The following is an 18,016-nucleotide window of genomic DNA, read 5'->3' as shown; positions in this document are numbered from 1 at the left end:
ATACTCTAAATCCGGGAATCAGAATATGACCACAATCACATTTTAACTAATTATTTAAAAATAAACTCCCATCGGGGCGCCTGGGTGGCTCAGTTGGTTAAGCGACTGCCTTCGGCTCAGGTCATGATCCTGGAGTTCCGGGATCGAGTCCCATATCGGGCTCCCTGCTCAGCAGGGAGTCTGCTTCTCCCTCTGACCCTCCTCCCTCTCATGCTCTCTGTCTCTCATTCTCTGTCTCGCAAATAAATAAAATCTTAAAAAAATAAAAATAAAAATAAAAAAAATAAACTCCCACCAACAGCATTCATGTAGTAAACTTTGGAATCATTTAAGACTTTTGAATTTTAGTGTAAAAGGAAAGTATTTATATGTAATTATATACTCATAATTGTCTTAAAAAGATATCATGAACTCAAATGCAATTCATTGATATACTTAAGAAAGCCTCATTTTCAAATAATCTGTTATTTCTAAAGAGTTACAATTAAATCCAAGTTTGATGAACCTAACAATTTTGATTTAATAGAATATAGATATTTAGTAGGAATCTGTTACTAAGAAAATAGCTTCCTTGTTGTTTTATAGGTACCAAATTTCCTATTTTATTTCATTTCATTTTCCTTCCAGTGATAAATGTCTCTAATTAACTTGCTTATTATATTCTAAATGTTCAGTCATTTGCATCTCAGTTTTTAACAGCATACAGAAATTATCATCTTTTTTTATTTACAGTTTGACAAATTGAGTAAAGTTTCAATGTAAGTAGTTTTCATCAGTTACCATGTATCTTAGGATAATAGGTAAAAGCATGAGATTCAGTGATGATGTTGTCTCTCAGAATTTTCCATTTTAGCCTTTTTTTTCCCTCCCCCTTTTTCTTGAGCTTTTTTTCATCCTTTCCACTAGATTTTACCCTTCAGGAATAGAGTTACATGTTCTAAGCTTTGGAAAACATCTGTTTGTTCTCTGTTCCTGCATGTCCTTAGCCTAACTTCACTCACCAAAAATAACCTGACCCATGGCCAGTGTCCTCAGGCTCACTATGCATTCTTTTGTGAACAAAGTAGCACCTAGCTAAATATGTTCAACCAAGACATGAAATTATGAGATTGAGAAGTCAATGATTCCCTCCTATCTAAGGGTCCTTCTTTCCTCCCAATGCCTTTCTCACTGGGGTCTTTAGGGATCAGTCGTTTCAGTTTAACTCATAATTACTCCATATGTGTCTGTTCTCATTGTGCTAAGCAGAGGAGACACAAGAAAGACTAAGATTCCACCCTGGCTCTTTATTTATCTGAGAAGCATAAAAACAAATGTCCAAGCATTTATTAAAAAAAAAAAAAAAAAAAGCTTATCCAAAAGGGGGATGATACCTAGTGAATATACGAAATCTTGCTATCAACCTCCAGTGGATAGATGTTGGAGGAGCTTGGATTTGGAAGCACAAGGGAAAGTTGGTAAAGCCATATGGCCTTGGTTTCTATCAGTGGTCCAAATTAATAAAATAGTAATTAACTAGGAATAACATCACATTTACATTGGAGTCTCAATGCTGCTCAGTTTATAGGTCTGCAGATCCATGGAGTGGCAAGAACACAGAATGGGGCTTCTTTTCTTGGTTGCACTGAGCAAGTTAGAGAGCATCTCCAAGGCTCAGCCCTTGGTCTGCGAGGAGAGTTGGAGAGGGTGATAACATCAGCTTAATGCAGATACCTAGAGGTTAATGAAATTTGTAGGATGAGAACAGAAATAAAATCCTGATTTTATTACGCATGTATATTTAAAGAAATGTCATTACATGATCTCCTTTATTTTATTATTTGGCAGATTATTATTATTATTTTATCATTGCCAGATAACATTAATTTCAGGTGTACAACACAATGGTTCGATATTTGTATATATTATAAAATGATCACCAGATTAAGTCTAGTTAACATCCATGGCTACATAATGACAACAATTTTTTTTTTTCTTGTGATGAGAACTTTTAAGATCTACTCTCTTAGCAACTTTCAAATATGCAATACAGTATGATTGACTACAGTCAACATGCTGTACATTACATCCCTATGATTTATGTTTCTACATTTAGTTTTTGCTCTGAAAGCAATAGTCTTAGTTTGCTGTTGTAAACATGGAAATTTTCACGTTCATGGAACTTTTTTCTCTAACTCGAATGTTTTATTTTATTGTGGTTGTGTGAAAAGACAAAAGGAACAATAACAGCAAAAATGTGCATAGGCACGCACATACACACCCATCTCAGAGGGTCATAAGCAGTTTATAATTTGGACGATTGCATTTTAACCTAAATGACTAAATATTTACAGATTATGAATACACATTTTGAATTCAAGATTTAGTAACTAAGCCCACACCCTATGGAATAATTACTAGGGCATGTCTCGTGCTCGGACTTGAATTTGCCAGGGTTATTTGTATATTTTTGTTTTTCTTGGTGAATTTATAGGCATTTTCTTTTCACATAATCCCTTGTTTCCCCTTTACTTAAAAAAAAAGCAGTTTAAGTGACATTTTTTTCATTTTACACATATATGTACCTTTAAAAGAGTTTTCTTTTTGACAAAAATGGAAATCCAAAAATGTCTTGGGGGAAATAACCAAGCTACACTTGATGGGAATTACTCCCTGCAGGTATTGTGCAATTTTCTCTGGAATCAAATTATCCAAACCATCCACACTTTAATCTAAATCTTTTATTCACTCCTGACATAGTAATATACTTAAGGTGACAAGGTATGGCAGTAATATTTGCACTAAAGACAAATGTCTCATTCCGTCCTGAAACACCACTTAGAATTATACTATTGGAGTATTAGGGCATGAGAAGATGCAAGTAATTTAAATACATCTTTTCCTCCATTGTTTTGAGGACAGTAAGCTAAATGTTGGTTTTCGGCTTCCTTCTGCCTGCCTTACAAAAAATAATCTCTAGAAAAATAATGTTTCCCAAATTTTTAAGATAGATAAGTAGATATAGATATGGATATAGATGCTACAGTCATTAAGAAATATTTAAAATAAATGCTGAACATTTTAATTTCATTAAAAAATTCTCAAAATACGTTTATCGAGTATCAGCCTTTTTAGATGCCTTGCTGCAGCTTGAAAATAAGCTGTAGCCAGCACTAAATAAACTTAACCATCTGCTTATCCCTCCATTTTCCGTTAATGAGATAGGTACTTGTGTTGCTGAATAAAGTGATTGTCTATATGTTGATTTTATTATACATGCTAAGAGTCCAAATTAGATCACACACGCACGCATACACACACCCTATAACAAAAACAGTGCCCATCTTGCCTTCCAGAGCAAGGATCAAAAAAGAGCTAGTGTGAAACACTTTATTGTGCCTGCCATCTGCTGGTGCATTAGAGAAATGCAGGCCTTAACGTTTTTGGACCTTCTGACGTGGATAAACTCACTCATGATCTCTTCACTTTACTTCCAGAGCCTCCTCGCTGGGCAAAGAAACCTCAGAGTGGTGTGTACAGCACTGGGAGCAGCGGTATCTTGTTATGTGAGGCAGAAGGAGAGCCTGAGCCCACAATCAAGTGGAGAGTGAATGGCTCCCCAATTGACAGTGAGTGAAAACCCCACTTGTGATGCAGTGCCGAAGGCAGGCAATGGTGTGCGGGGAAGGTTGCTAATCCGACACCCTGCTTATGTGTAAAATGCAACTGGGAAGTGGCTCGACCATCAGGACAGATCCAGCCAGGAAATCCAAAAATTGCATCTTTCTAAGCAGTTTGATTTATGCTTAGATTTATGGAAAAGCCATAAATAATATTTGTATTCGTTGAGTCGTTACATTAATTGTATATAAAGATATGGTTACAAAAATAAAACAAAGGGCGCCTGGGTGGCTCAGTCGGTTAAGCGTCTGCCTTTGGCTCAGGTCATGATCCCAGGGTCCTGGGATGGAGCCCCACCTCGGCTTCTTGCTCAGCGGGGGGCCTGCTTCTCCCTCTCCCTCTGCCTGCCCCTCCCCCCTGCTTGTGCGCTCTCTCTCTCTCTCTCACTCTAGCAAATAAATAAATAAAATCTTTAAACAGAAATAAAAAAAAAAAAATAAAACAAGTGAATGAGAAAGAGAATCCAAGGAGGAAAGCCCAGCGCTCTCCTTCTCCCTGAGAAGAAATAGGTGCAGCGACCTAGTGGTTGAGAGCATGGGTTGGAAGTCAGGACTTACCATAGACCCAGGCAACAGCAACCCTGCCCTGGGTTCTGCTCTTTACAAGCACCTGCTCTGGCCATCCTTTGGTCATGCCTGCCTCCTCTATTATTTGAGAAATTCACAGGGCCAGTGAGAACTGCAGAGCTTGGACACAGGCACCCTAGCCCTGGTTCCCTACATGTTCTCGACGGAGCTCCAGTAGTACCCAAGACCAGAAAAATCCCTGTCCAGTCAACTCTGAGCCCTCCCACAAGGCCTGGACATGGGAGGATGGGGATGCACAAAGGCTGAAGGCCGATTCTCCCTACTCTACCATTTCCAGCATAGAACTCTGAGAACTCCAGAAATCTTCAGTTTGAACCTAGAGGTCTGGTCAGTTTGAGTGTCTTTGTGAAAGTAGGATAGAACAAATTTTGTCAACTGATTAGCTTAATTTCAAGTGTTTACATTATTATCTGTTGCTTTTATAAGTTCCTTTTGTTCTGGACCCACTCATGTCAAGGGTAGACATCCTGGTGGTCCACAGACCTGAGGTCCCATCTAGGCTGTGCACCTTCCCAGGTGTATGATCTTGAGCTGTTTACTGAATCTCCCAAAGCTTTAGTTTTAGTTTTGTTTTTTTTTTAAAGATTTTATTTATTTATTTGACAGAGAAAGACACAGCGAGAGAGGGATCACAAGCAGGGGGAGTGGGAGAGGGAGAAGCAGGCTCCTGGCTGAGCAGGGAGCCCGATGTGGGGCTCGATCCCAGGGTCCTGGGATCATGACCTGAGCCGAAGGCAGACGCTTAACGACTGAGCCACCCAGGTGCCCCGAAGCTTTAGTTTTTTAACAGCACAACATAGCTAATGGTAGTTGGTTGTGATTGAATGAGGTAAATGTGGTCAACCACCTAGGATAGTGGCTTTTTTGTAGAACATTTTGGTAGTTTATAAATTCTGGGGCCAGAATGCCTCTGTTTGCATCTAGGCTCTACCATTTACTAGTTGTATGATTGGGCCTATTACTGACTCTCTTAAAACCTGCTTCCTCATCAGTAAAATGGGCGTGAAAATTGCACCAACTCTTGGGTTGTTGTGTGGATTAAAGAAAACACCATGCAGAGAATGCTCGGGACAGGGACTGTCCTAAACTTTTGTTTACTATTATTGTTGTCACATAGCAAGCACTCAGGAAACCTTAGCCCTCATTATTAATATCCTCAAATTTGAGATTTTTTTTTCATCTCTCTAGAGAGCAGACTAAGAAATGAATCCAAGGGAAATGAAAACAATTGTTGTTTATAAAGAATGTTAAGGATGCTAAAATAAGGAATGCAGATTCTCTGGAACATAAAATTATAAAATTTGTATCTGAATGGCACTTGACTGTTTCTGAAGGATAGATATTCACATATTGCTTTGAATCCCCAAGTGAACATTTTTAATGGAGGTACGATTATTCATATTTAGCCGATTGATTCCTTCATTCAATAATATTTATTGAACGCATTCTTTGTGCCAGGCGCCGACTGGCCTTATTGCTTGGGAGGTAGCCGTGAATAAAATGAACCTAGTGGGGAGAGTCAATCAGTAGACGAATAAGCACGTAAATGTGTGCTGTAGTGTGGTAAATAAAAAATAGCTGAGTAAGGGCTGGGTATAAGAGAAGTTCAGGACCTCGAGTTGCTATTTTATTTTAAGATAATACTAGTAAGCCCTTGTGGTAATTTACCTTTAAGTAGAAAGCCTGAACGAGGTGAGGGAGGCAGCCATGTAAATACATGGGGAGGAGCTTTCAGGGTAGAGAGGTCAGGGAGTGCAAAGACCCTGAGGTATGTTTGAAGTGTTGATGTCAAGCAAGGAGTCCCGGGTGGTTGAAGCTGAGTGAGTGGGAAGGGCTGGGACACGAGATCAGTCAGCTGGTGGTACCGGAGCCTCATGTGTATAAAGGTGAAAGTCCGACTGGAGACTTGGGATTTTATTGTAAATCAGATGGGCAGCACTCGGAGGTTCTTGAGCAGGAGAATGACGTGATCTGATCTATTAACAAAGGATTGTTCTGACCTCTGAATGGAGAAGCAGCCGTCTGAGTGCTCCAGCTGGAAGCAGCCTGAAAGACCCTAGAGCCGAGGGCTAGGTTGGTTGTAGTAATGGTTATGTTCTGGATGTATTCTCAAAGTAGAGCCAATAGGTTTGTTCCTGATGAGGAGGTCAGGGCTGAAATTAACTTCCACGAGACAGCATAGCTGAATAATGGCTGGTGTAGAGCCAAAGCCACATCCTTGCAGCCTAAGCTCGGTGTTCCTTCCACAGCTCTCCTTGCTCCCCTGCAAATGGGCTGTAGCCGTTTATAGGTTGGGGTGCTTGATCACGGTGGGCTGACTAAATCTCTCTGAGCTTACAGTTCTAGCTATTCTATATCCTTTATATGTGGTATTTCAAAATTAAATGAAACTGGTTACTAGTATTGGTAACAGGCCTAACCTTTTTCAAATGCTTTGCCTCCAGTATCTGTGAGCTTCCTAACAAGCCCTGCAGAAGAGAATTTTTTTTTTTTTAATTTTTTATTCTCCAGTTTGCACATGTGGCAACTGAGGCTCAGGGAGGTCACGTTACTTAATTGAAGACACAACCCCAGTCTATTTAGAGCCAGACACGGAACCCAGAAATGATGAAGTCTCAGAGCTGAAGTTTCTCCCACTATATTTATTGCATTATCACCCACTGAGCTGACCAAAGACAACTTATGACAGAACTAGTGTGTTTTGGTGGATATTGATAGAGAACTGGCTTTCTTGAATCCCAGGAGCTCCTGTTAGCCTTGGCCCATATGCAGCAACACTCTGCAGTTTCCATACCTCTCCCGAAAGGCAGCCTCGAGCCATGCTTAGCTCTTTGTCATCTCGAATGTGTGGCTACAGTTTCATTTTTTCTTTTTGTAATGCTGTGTTTGAGTCAGGGTTTACCATGGGCAGATGAAACAAGGAGTCTAAAGATAACGATGGGGAGAGCTCTGAAAGTTGTAGAGCTGGGTGTCGGGTGTGGGAGTGCGGAATCAGATCAGAGGTTCCAGTCCTTTAAAGCCTTAAAGAACTTTAAAGAACAACTCATCCTGAGCATTCTCAAGAGATGAACTGCCCTGCAGGATTGTACCACTTTTCTACTCTTGCTATATAAATGATCACTAGCTTAGTGGCTTAAGACAGTATACATGTATTATTTTACAATTCTGTAGGTTAGAAGTCCAGTAAGCCTCCCTGGGCTGCAATGAAGGTGTCAGCCATAGTGTGTTCCCTTCTGGAGGGACTAGGAGAGAACCCCTTTCCTTGTCTTTTCCAGTTCCTGGAGAGAGCCCACATTCCTTGGCACAAGACTCTCCATCTCCAAAGTCAGCATCATTGAATATCTGACCATTTTTTCATAGCCTCATCACCCTTTCCACTAGCCATGGCCAGGGAAGCTTCTCTGATTTTAAGGAACCTTGTAATTATGTTGGGCCCACTTAGATAATCCAGGATAATCCTTCCATCTCAAGGCCCTTAACCTTAATCACCTCTGCAACTCCCTTTTGCCATGGAAGGTATAATATGTTCTAGTGGTAGAGATTAGAACGTGGGTATCTGTTGGGGGCTATTACTCTGCCTACCACAGAGACCTTCTAGGAATAAAATGCCACCCAACATAAATGGTTTTCCATCACTTCAGGAAATATTTACTGACTGCCTCCACTCTGCACTGGGGACACTGTGTACAACACACAGGCAAGATCCTGCCTATGTGGAGCTCACAGTCAAGTGTAAAATTATGTTCATTTTTTTTTTAAAGATTTTATTTATTTATTTGACAGAGAGAGACAGTGAGAGAGGGAACACAAGCAGGGGAGTGGGAGAGGAAGAAGCAGGCTTCCCGCCAAGCAGGGAGCCCGATGTGGGGCTCGATCCCAGGACCCTGGGATCATGACCTGAGCCAAAGGCAGACGCTTAATGACTGAGCCACCCAGGCGCCCCAAATTATGTTCATTTTTGACTCTCAAATGTATAAGGATACTTTTCTATTTTAATAAACAATATTCTATGTTTTCTATAAACCAAAACTTAGTATAGTCACTATTTTGTGTAATAGAGACACAATAAGGCCTAGCAGGGAGGGGCAGAGGGAGAAGAAGAGAGAATCTTAAGCAGGCTCCACGCTCAGCACAGAGCCTGACTTGGAGTTTGAGATCATGACCCTAGCCGAAATCGAGAGTCAGACGCTCAACTGACTGAGCCACCCAGGCGCCCCTTGTAATGTCATTTAAACTAAAAATTTTAACATCTGTGCCCCTCATTCGACATTCGTAGCTAATATGTTTCCTCTTTAATGAAACAACACATGTGCTACTTCCAACAGAGTTCTTTGGCCCTTAATAAATGTACCGGAAATATTAGATTTTCTCATTTCCCAAAGACATTTCCAGAATTATACCTGGATCAGGAGTAAGGTTGGATTTATTGCCAAAAAGTAGAAACTCTAGCCCCTGATCTCAAGAAGTTGTTTACTCCTACTGTGAAAACAAAATATATGAGCTGTGTATCCAACGTGGTTAAACAGGAAAGCAAGACAATTGAAATGAATGGTACAGATCAGAAACTGGCACAGGGAAGAAAAATCAAATGGAGGAACAGAGTGTCAAATGGCGAACAAAGGAGCCAGTGTTGGTGGACTGGCAGGATCACTCCATGCTGATCATGTGATCTGTTTTGGCGGTTTTGGAACCTAAATTTATAAGAATAAGTGAGGCTTAGTTATAGTGGGATTCGAATGCTGAACAGAAAACCTGAAATTTTATTTATGGGTATGAATAGGGAGAGGCAGTGAGCTAGAGATCAACAAATAGTTTAGAAATCAGTAGTAATCTGAAGGAAGATTGAAATTGGAGAAGGGTCTGGAAAGAAAAGCCCATGGTTGATGCAAAGAAATTCTACAAATTGGCTTCAGTGAACTATTATTCACCCTAAACTGGTCTTAAAATATAAATACTGTGTGACACATTTCATAGATGGCGTGTAAATATTTTATGTCCTATTTTTTATCAAACTGACATTCTTTAATCTCTTGCAGAAAATCCATTTGCTGGTGATGTTGTCTCCCTCGGGGAAATCAGTTTTACCAACCTGCAACTGAATCACACTGCTGTGTACCAGTGTGAAGCCTCAAATGTCCATGGCACCATCCTTGCCAATGCCAATATCGATGTTGTAGGTAAGCAGACTGTTTACCTGCTGTTTTCTAAGGGAAGATGTTCAAGGTCGTGCACACAAGTCAATTGAATTCCAGACACATAAAACATGGCGGGGGGGGAATATCATCAACGTACCTTTCATCTAACATTTGGGTATTAGCCTTCAAACTAAAATTATACTTTCTTTTTTCTTTATTTTTTTTTAGAGAGACAGTGTGTGTGCACAGGAGTGGGGGTGAAGGGGCAAGGGAGAGAGAGAGAATCTTAAGCAGGCTCCACACTCAGCACAGAGCCTGATGCGGGGTCCGATCACACGACCCCGAGATCATGACCTGAGCCAAAATCAATAGTCACTCAACCGACTGAGCCACCCAGGTGCCCCTAAAATTACACTTTCAAAAATGTATTGAATTTGGATATTTTTCTAATTCAGGAACATATATTGCAATATTCGGCTGTCTCCCCGTTCTGTTAATATGACTAGGATATAGAAAAATCTAATGTGTGCACATTATTTCTTACATGAACATTGACAACTGTATTTATGTCATTTTCAAACAGATGTCCGTCCACTGATACAAACCGAAGATGAAGAGAATTATGCTACGGTGGTTGGTTACAGTGCTTTCTTACACTGCGAGTTCTTTGCTTCACCTGAAGCAACAGTGTCCTGGTAAGCTGGTACAAGGTTTTCTTAAGAGAATGTCAGTGGTAGATTTCACCTGGTGTCTTCATCCATCATTTGACGGGCTGTTGTTACATGTAGCCAATGCCTCTGAGAAATAAGGTAGCAAACTTAAATTACCTACCTCTCCCGGAACTGTTGACTAGATGTGCAGGATTTTTCTCTCATGGGGAGATTAGGGAGAGCCATTTCTGCTTACAAAGGAAAGCAAAGAATTAAAGTGATTACTAAGACAATTTTACAGATAGATTTGGTTTTTCATTATGGGTATATCAAAAGTCATATATTACAGCTGACCCTTGGACATTGTGGAGGTTGGGGCTGATCCCCCATGCAATTGAAAATCTACATATAACTTTTGTCTCCCTCAAAACTTAACTACTAATAGCCTACAGTTGACCAGAAGCCTCACCCATAACATAAATAGTTGATTAACACACATTTAGGATGTTATATGTATCACATGCTTTATTTTTGTAATAATAGCTATCTTTTTCTTAAATGTTTTTCCATATTTCTAGGCTACACAGTTTGTGAGTTCTTTTAAGTTGTTGCATATTTCCAAAAATTTCTCCAATATATTTATTGAAAACAATTCATATACAAGTGAACCCGGGCAGTTCACACCCATGTTGTTCAGACTTAACTGTACTTTTTTTTGTTGTTTTGGGTCTTTGCTAAATAATTATCTAAGCATGCATTTGATTCCAAACACATGCTTAAAACTTTTCCAACATGTATTTTGAATTTAATTTCAATATATCTATTGGTGTAATAAGTCCAGACACCTCGTGTGGATCTGCCACATTTGTTACTTCACCAGAAAAGCTTGGATGAACTGTTCTTAAATAAGTCTGCCATGGCTCTGCAGGGCTGAGATTAGAGTGAGGAGGGGGAGGCAGGGTCAGGCAAGGGCAGGGTCAGATCCTGTCTTTATTTAAAAATTGGATATTTTGCTCATTGTGGATTTTTTTGTGTGTTTTTTATTTTTAAAAATAACTCCATTAAAATATTATTTATCTTGAGTCCTGAGATTTTTTGGCAATCCTTACATTTTACCCCTGAGGCAAGTGCCTCACTGGCCTTGCCCTAGTCCCGAGCTCTAGAAAGTACCATGTGAATGGCAACCAGAGTTTACCCTTTGAATTTTTTTTTTGTTCCAGCAGAGCCTCTTATTGTGAAATGTACTGGGTAAATCAAGCTTTGGCAGCAAATGCTCAGAAAATGGATGAATGTAGGAGAAAATGACTCTGGGTTGATAAGGGCAAATGTAATCCATGTCCACGGGACAGGAACTACTTCCTGGCCTATAATATTTCTGAATGACCAATGTTCCCCCAGGAAGGCAGGAGGTTCAGAAGGTTCATTATCTCTTTCAATTACTAGCTTTCCCATTTAGTCCCCTGAAGCGATCATTAACTAAAGAGTTCACCATCAATACACCAGAAAATATTTATTAAGCTGTGAGGACAGATGCAAAAATGGTCCTTATAGCTACGAGAAATGCAGCAGAAGCATAGAGCATGGGCCCGGATTTCCTCTAATCACAGTCTATCTGGGCAGATCAGATATATACCTCGGCTAGGACCCGTTCTCGGAAAAACATAAACCCCAATGGAACATTTCATAAGGTCTGCAGAGCTCCTGAAGAAAGGGTAAGCTTGAATGACATCAGCAGCCAGTTTCAGGAAGCGTCTACAGTTCTGTCACGTCTAAAATTGATTTATGTTTTCTGTGTTCATAGGCAGAAGGTGGAAGAGGCGAAACCTCTTGAAGGTAGACGGTACCATGTGCATGAAAATGGCACATTGCAGATCAACAAAACCACAGAAGATGATGCTGGCTCATACTCTTGTTGGGTAGAAAATGCTAAAGGAAAAACCGCAGTCACGGCCAACTTGGATATTAGAAGTATTTTTATTTTGGTTTTACTTTGCATGAATTCTCACCTGGGTTTAGTTTGTCTTCATTTTTCGAAATGAAACAATATGATTTATTGAGTGCCTGTTAAAGTTCTTAGACTGTATTTCTAAGCTCCCAGATTGTGTTTTATCAAAAAGACTGTCACAGAAATTATAGGATGTGCTGATGATGTGTTCATGGCTTTTTACAATTTTAAGAGGGACTTAGGTATTTGGGGGATGACTGGCAATAATTTAAAATGCTCTATTTTGGGATATTTCTGTGACTGTGTTTTATTTCAGTAACCAACTCAACATAAAGTCATCAGCAATCAACTCTTGGAGCTAAAAATTTCACAAATCCATAAAAGTTCAGCTTCATAAAGACTGGGGCATGACAGGACAGAAGATTTTTTTTGTCCTCTTTTTGCATCATAAACCGCTTTGCATTTTTTTCTCTCTTAGGAACAAAGTCCTGGGTTTCACTAGTATTTTGGTTTTAAAATTGCTCCGAAAGTCCTTTTTAGAAAAACATAATAGAGAAATCCTACAGTGATTGTAGGGAGAATCTATATTGCTTGTGACATGTCATTATCGTAGCCTACACTGCTGCTACTTAGATGACAGGTGTATCTGTTGAATCATCGTTTTCATGGAGATCCTGATATTTCTGTCTCTCTTCACACACATACCCTCCCTTCCTTGTTTTTCTTCTGTCTTATATTCTTTTACAATATTTGGGTTTTTTTGTACCCTAAGTCCAACATGCCAACCCCATGTACTGTATTTTTTTTTTAAATTGTATTTTATTATGTTATGTGGACTGTATTTTTAAGCACATAGATATTCTCTTCACATGTCTGCTTAACTCACATCTGCCTGGGTGTTTATGTGTCATGGACAATTTTCAAAATGCCCTTCTGAAGTCTGTGAAGATGATTCTTTTTATTCTTTATACAACCAACCTATATCAAAGTTTAGCAACTCAGTCAGATTCAAAGTCAAAGAGAGGGAAGCCCGGAATCCAAATGAACCTTCACCTTCCTATTGTTGCCCTACACGGTGCTTGGCCCAGAGTGGACCTCAGAACTGTAATTGACAAAGGGATGGACAGGGTCATGAACTTTTCATCTCCTCTAAACACCCACTTTATATGTAGGGCATATATAGGAATCTTATGAGTGAAGGATAAAAACACAATTTTTGCATATAAAAAAAATTTCTGGAGTGGAATTGGGTAAGAGGCTATATCGCATAGTGTTTGAAAGCAAGAGCTTTGGTCTCTGCCAAACTTAGGTTCAGATTCCAGCTCAACCCCTTACCAGTTGGGAAACTTTGGTGTTTACTTAATTTCATTTTAGCCTTATGTTCTCTGTAAGGTGAAAATATTAATATTTGTAGAATTATTATAATTATAAACTGTTATGTGACCATGAACTTCTTAGCAGAGGTCCTGGTCAATAGGATAAGGGCTTTATTAAATGGTATCTATTATTAGTAAGCGGATTTCTGGCTTTAAGTTTAGAAATAGGAGTAGATGCTTAATAATTCACTTACAATTAATTCAATTAAATAATCTCTTCAAGTTTCATGCTTAGGATACCGAACGATCTTTTTTTTTTATCACTTTCAAATTTTTAAAATTTTTTTAAGATTTTGTTTATTTATTTGACAGAGAGAGACGTAGTGAGAGAGGGAACACAAGCAGGGGGAGAGGGAGAAGCAGACTCCCCGCTGATCAGGGAGTCGGACGCAGGGCTCGATCCCAGGACCCTGGCTGGGATCATGACCTGAGCCGAAGGCAGACGCTCAATGACTGAGCCACCCAGACGCCCCTATCACTTTCAATTTTTAATCAGTTCATGTAGTAACATGTAGATAGTGAATATTAAAACGTATTGTGGAATTGGAGGTCAGCTCATGAGATTTGGCCTCTGAGAGGGTCACCAAGTGGTACAGGGGGGTAAAGTACATCTACCCTTAATATGGCCTCTAAGAGTAAGGATCCTATATTTTGAAACAGCCATAATGAGCAGACATTTTAAAGACAGCCAAATGTGATTCTTTTTAATTCATTTGATTTGAAATTGAATTTAATTTATTTGATATATTTGAATTTGAAGCTAAACTTTTGAGCTTCATATTATGGGTACCACTAATTTACTTTTAAAATATCACTCATTATACCTCATTCAACAAGAATTTCAGCAAATATGTGTTAAGTGCTTGCTGTATACAGGGTCCCTTCTGGGCTGTGCAGATACTTCATGTAACAAAACAGACACAGCCTCTTCTTCACCGGGCTTAAGTTCTAATTTCCCACCTTCATGTTGATAGATCACCTTGCATGGGCTTTACCATTTAACCCCCAGTTTCTGAATTATTAATAAACACATTAATAGAAAATCAATTAATTTCCTTTTTCCCCCCCCCTTACGGTGGTGTGATCACATGACCAGAAGCACTAGAAAGGGAAATTATATTTTTTCAACCTCTAAAGACATTTGTTGGCTCCCACTCTGCCTACTCCTTTTGCCCAAGAGGTAATAAGGGGAACTTCTAAGATAGTAATTAGTACTTCCACCCTAATTTCTCAGAGGTCCAGGCCTGATGGAAAGAAAATAGTAATGAAACATGATGTCAGGAAATTACAGCGTGACAAACACTGCGTGAAGATAAGACTGTTCCGTCGACAGTTGGGGTTGATTAAATTGCAGGCACCTGATTGCAAAGTAAGCTGGGATGTAAGCGTCTCACTAGTCTCTTTGTTTGCTTAAAAACAGATGCTACAAAACTTCAAGTTGCTCCTAAGAATCCTCGCGTCCCCAGACTGCACGTGCTTGAATTACATTGTGAGAGCATGTGTGACCCACATTTGAGGCAGAGTTTGAAGTTGTCCTGGAGTAAGAATGGAGAAGCCTTTGAAATTAATGCCACAGAGGATGGCAGGTAGGGAAGGGGTTACGCTTTGTCGTCGTCCTGGCTTGGGATCAACACTGAGCACTTGAAAAAAAATAGTTGTAAACGTGTTCACATGGAAGTAAAATACGAAAAGTGATGAATACATTTCAGTCTTCTCGGCAGGATTTAAAAGGTAATGCAGTGCAGGGTTTCACTTTTCTCTCCCATGGTTAGCTGCTGCTTTTTGCTGCTGACTTTTTATAGAATGTGTGCCCTTCTGTTAGCGCATGAAACAGAGCCCACTCCAGGTGTGTGAGGCGTATCTGCTCACATGGCCCCAGAGGGGACCCTGCCTGTCACCCATTTCTATCCCAAACTCTGATGAGTCTATCTCATGCATGGGCAGAACCTGAGTCATACCTCCAGTCCTTCCAGTTAGAAAGTATGGACAAATACACTGTTAAGCCTCCTAATCTCCGTATGGAGAATACAGAAAAAAACATAGAAGAGAGAATGTGGAAGGAAGTGTGAAAAGATGCTGACTAGCATTAGACAGTATTAAGTATATCAGAGAAAGAGAAAAGAATATTTACTGAATGCCTATGCTATCTTTTGAAAGCATACAGAGATTAGCTCTCCTGTCTTTTGGATTGTGACTAAGTAGGGGTTAGAAATAGACCATCCTTAGCCAAATCTCACCTGCAGTTTTATGTTGTTATTTGTCATTCTGAAAAAATAAATCTGAAGGTAGAACATGCATTCCTTTGGTGAGACTGTGGCAGGGTGGTAATTAAGAGCATGGACTTGAGTCCAGTGGCCTGGATTTAAATCTCACTTTGGTCATTTCTTATGTCTATGACTTTAGACCAGCTGCATAACTTCTCTATGCCTTAATTTTACACTCTAAGATACCTCCATGGGGTTATTGATGAGTTAACATACTTAGCACTTAGAAAACACAAAGTACTCAGTCCAGTTTAGCTCTCATGATTTGTACTGATGTCTGCAGACATTTAATGGCTTCTCTCATTTCTCGTACCTGCTTGGCCCCTATTGTGTATGTGTGCAAACATGTGCTTGCACCACCTCCGTGCAGGGGCTTTGGTCTCGGCTGGGTACTTAATTGATTCCATCTCATCCCTCCTGTATACATAAGAGTTTGTGGAAAGGAGTGGATGTATTAACAACTAGTTGTCACTGAGACAAGAGGAGATTAATTATGGACCTAAAAGACTACACATTGCAACGGAGATCTTCACCCTTAGGTTAGGTCTTAAGTCGATCTATCAACTGCTGGGATCTCTCCATATTCTCCCTCTTTTGTCACTACTGCCTAGCTGCCTGGGGTCTTGCGTATGACCTCTGGGCTATAGCTAAAAAGGGAATCAGAGACTGGTGCCTAGCTGGTGATGGGACCTGCATTTTTAGGCCCTGATCCCAGAAACTCCAAACATCCTCTGTGTGGCCCTGTTGAATAGTTTCTGTAGGCTCCTGGGGCTGACACTCAAATGAACCTCTGACCATCTCAGTGAACTAAGCAAGTGACACAGATGTTCTGCGAGTTTTCCCTAGGGTAGGGGTGAAGAACAGTAATCTTAACTAGAATCTCTTAGAAGAGATCTCTGGATTGGGGAAGGCTGGGAGTAACACTTGCTGCTGGGGTTGACTGGGGCCCAGAGCGGGCATGGAATTCTAGCAGGGAGCTGAGATCACAGGTATCTGCTAAATTTCTAGGGAACCATTAGTAAGCTCCTGTCTTTCACGTTCTGCTGGGACAACTTCTTATTGGTAGGTAGGCAGGGGGCTAGAGGATTTTACCTAGGAAGAGGTTAAGTGAGTTTTACATCAGAAATGTCAATCATATAAGTCCCTTTCCTCAAGGACATTATTTATTTCAACTATATAGCAAACTGTTGAAAATATATTTCAATTTAGTGGAACTTAATTTTCCTAAAAGTGCTTAAATAGTTAAGTTGACAGTACATAGGTACAGGGTAAAAGGTATAATTTATAGTAAAGAAATTTTCATGTCCTAAACTGGATTGCAAATTGGCAAAATAGAACAAATGATAAAAAGCTAGTGGCCGGTGATTTGCAAAAAAGCGGTATTCGTCTGCCCTCTACTGTTCACATGAATCACAGTGCAATTGTTAGCAGATTTATCAGATGGTCATTCTACATGTGAAGTAGAGGGGTGGAGAAAAAGGACCCTTGTCAAAAACACAGATTACCAGACTCCAGGTCAGTCTGGCTCTGTAGATGTGGGGCGTGATTCAGGAATGTGCCTTTGTAAGAAGTACCCCAGTTGATCCTATGTAGGTGATTCCCTTAGCAAACCTTAAGAATTATACAAATGTATCTTAACTATTCTAACATAGTACAGTCATTAGAAACACCAGGCAACACAGTTCTATCACTGACCCATGCATCACAGATGACTGGACTTGGTAATCAAAACAAAACAAAACCAACTGATAGCTTTCATGGCTGTGTAGACAGTTGTTCAAGTGACACTTCATCTCCAGTTTCAACTGTAGCACCAATAAAATTTGCATCATGTGAAGCTGTGTTTTGTTTTGTTTTGTTGACTCTTGAGTTTTTTTTCCTATGGGGAATATATATTTTTGCATATATGTTTCTGTTGTTTTCATCCTCATTGTGTACTCAATTTTTTTACTGGTAGGATAATTATTGATGGAGCTAATTTGACAATATCTAATGTCACCTTAGAGGATCAAGGTATTTACTCCTGTTCAGCTCAAACTGCTCTGGATAGTGTTACTGATGTAACTCAAGTAACTGTCCTCGGTAAGTGCACTAACGAGAAATCACTGTTCATTTCTTCCCCATCACTGATTAAATTCCATTGTTCTTAGGCTGTTAAATCAACAGTTATTTGAGCTCCTGCACATATACTGTTTGTTCGAATTTTTCATTTAAATAGTCATTCCACTTTCAAATGCTTTCTCCTCTTCTGGCTTTAAAGAAATTAATTAATGCTTAATTTCTTTTCACTGCATGGGTAATGTTGCCAATAGCCGTGGGAGGTAGGCGATGTTATCAGCAGAAAGAAAACTGAAGCATGCTTGAGTTGTCAGGGCGCTTGAGCTGCCCTTTCCTAGCAT

General features: G+C 39.8%; 1 protein-coding gene across 1 annotated transcript in view; it reads left to right on the top strand.

The window, feature by feature from the left end:
* Positions 1–18,016, top strand: part of CHL1 (cell adhesion molecule L1 like) — a 209,000-nt gene that overhangs the window by 155,769 nt on the left and 35,215 nt on the right. Inside the window, exons 12-17 of the mRNA XM_021694896.1 lie at positions 3,477–3,608; positions 9,284–9,424; positions 9,966–10,077; positions 11,834–12,000; positions 14,774–14,939; positions 17,575–17,699. Of these exons, the coding sequence (XP_021550571.1) occupies positions 3,477–3,608; positions 9,284–9,424; positions 9,966–10,077; positions 11,834–12,000; positions 14,774–14,939; positions 17,575–17,699 (843 nt within the window). The remainder of the gene's footprint in view (positions 1–3,476; positions 3,609–9,283; positions 9,425–9,965; positions 10,078–11,833; positions 12,001–14,773; positions 14,940–17,574; positions 17,700–18,016) is intronic.

The sequence above is a fragment of the Neomonachus schauinslandi genome, chromosome 1 (genome assembly GCF_002201575.2).
Source record: "Neomonachus schauinslandi chromosome 1, ASM220157v2, whole genome shotgun sequence".
In the NCBI taxonomy this organism is placed as follows: Eukaryota; Metazoa; Chordata; class Mammalia; order Carnivora; family Phocidae; genus Neomonachus; species Neomonachus schauinslandi.
The sequence above is the reverse complement of the archived record's forward strand: the minus strand, read 5'-3'. Positions and strand labels throughout refer to the sequence as shown.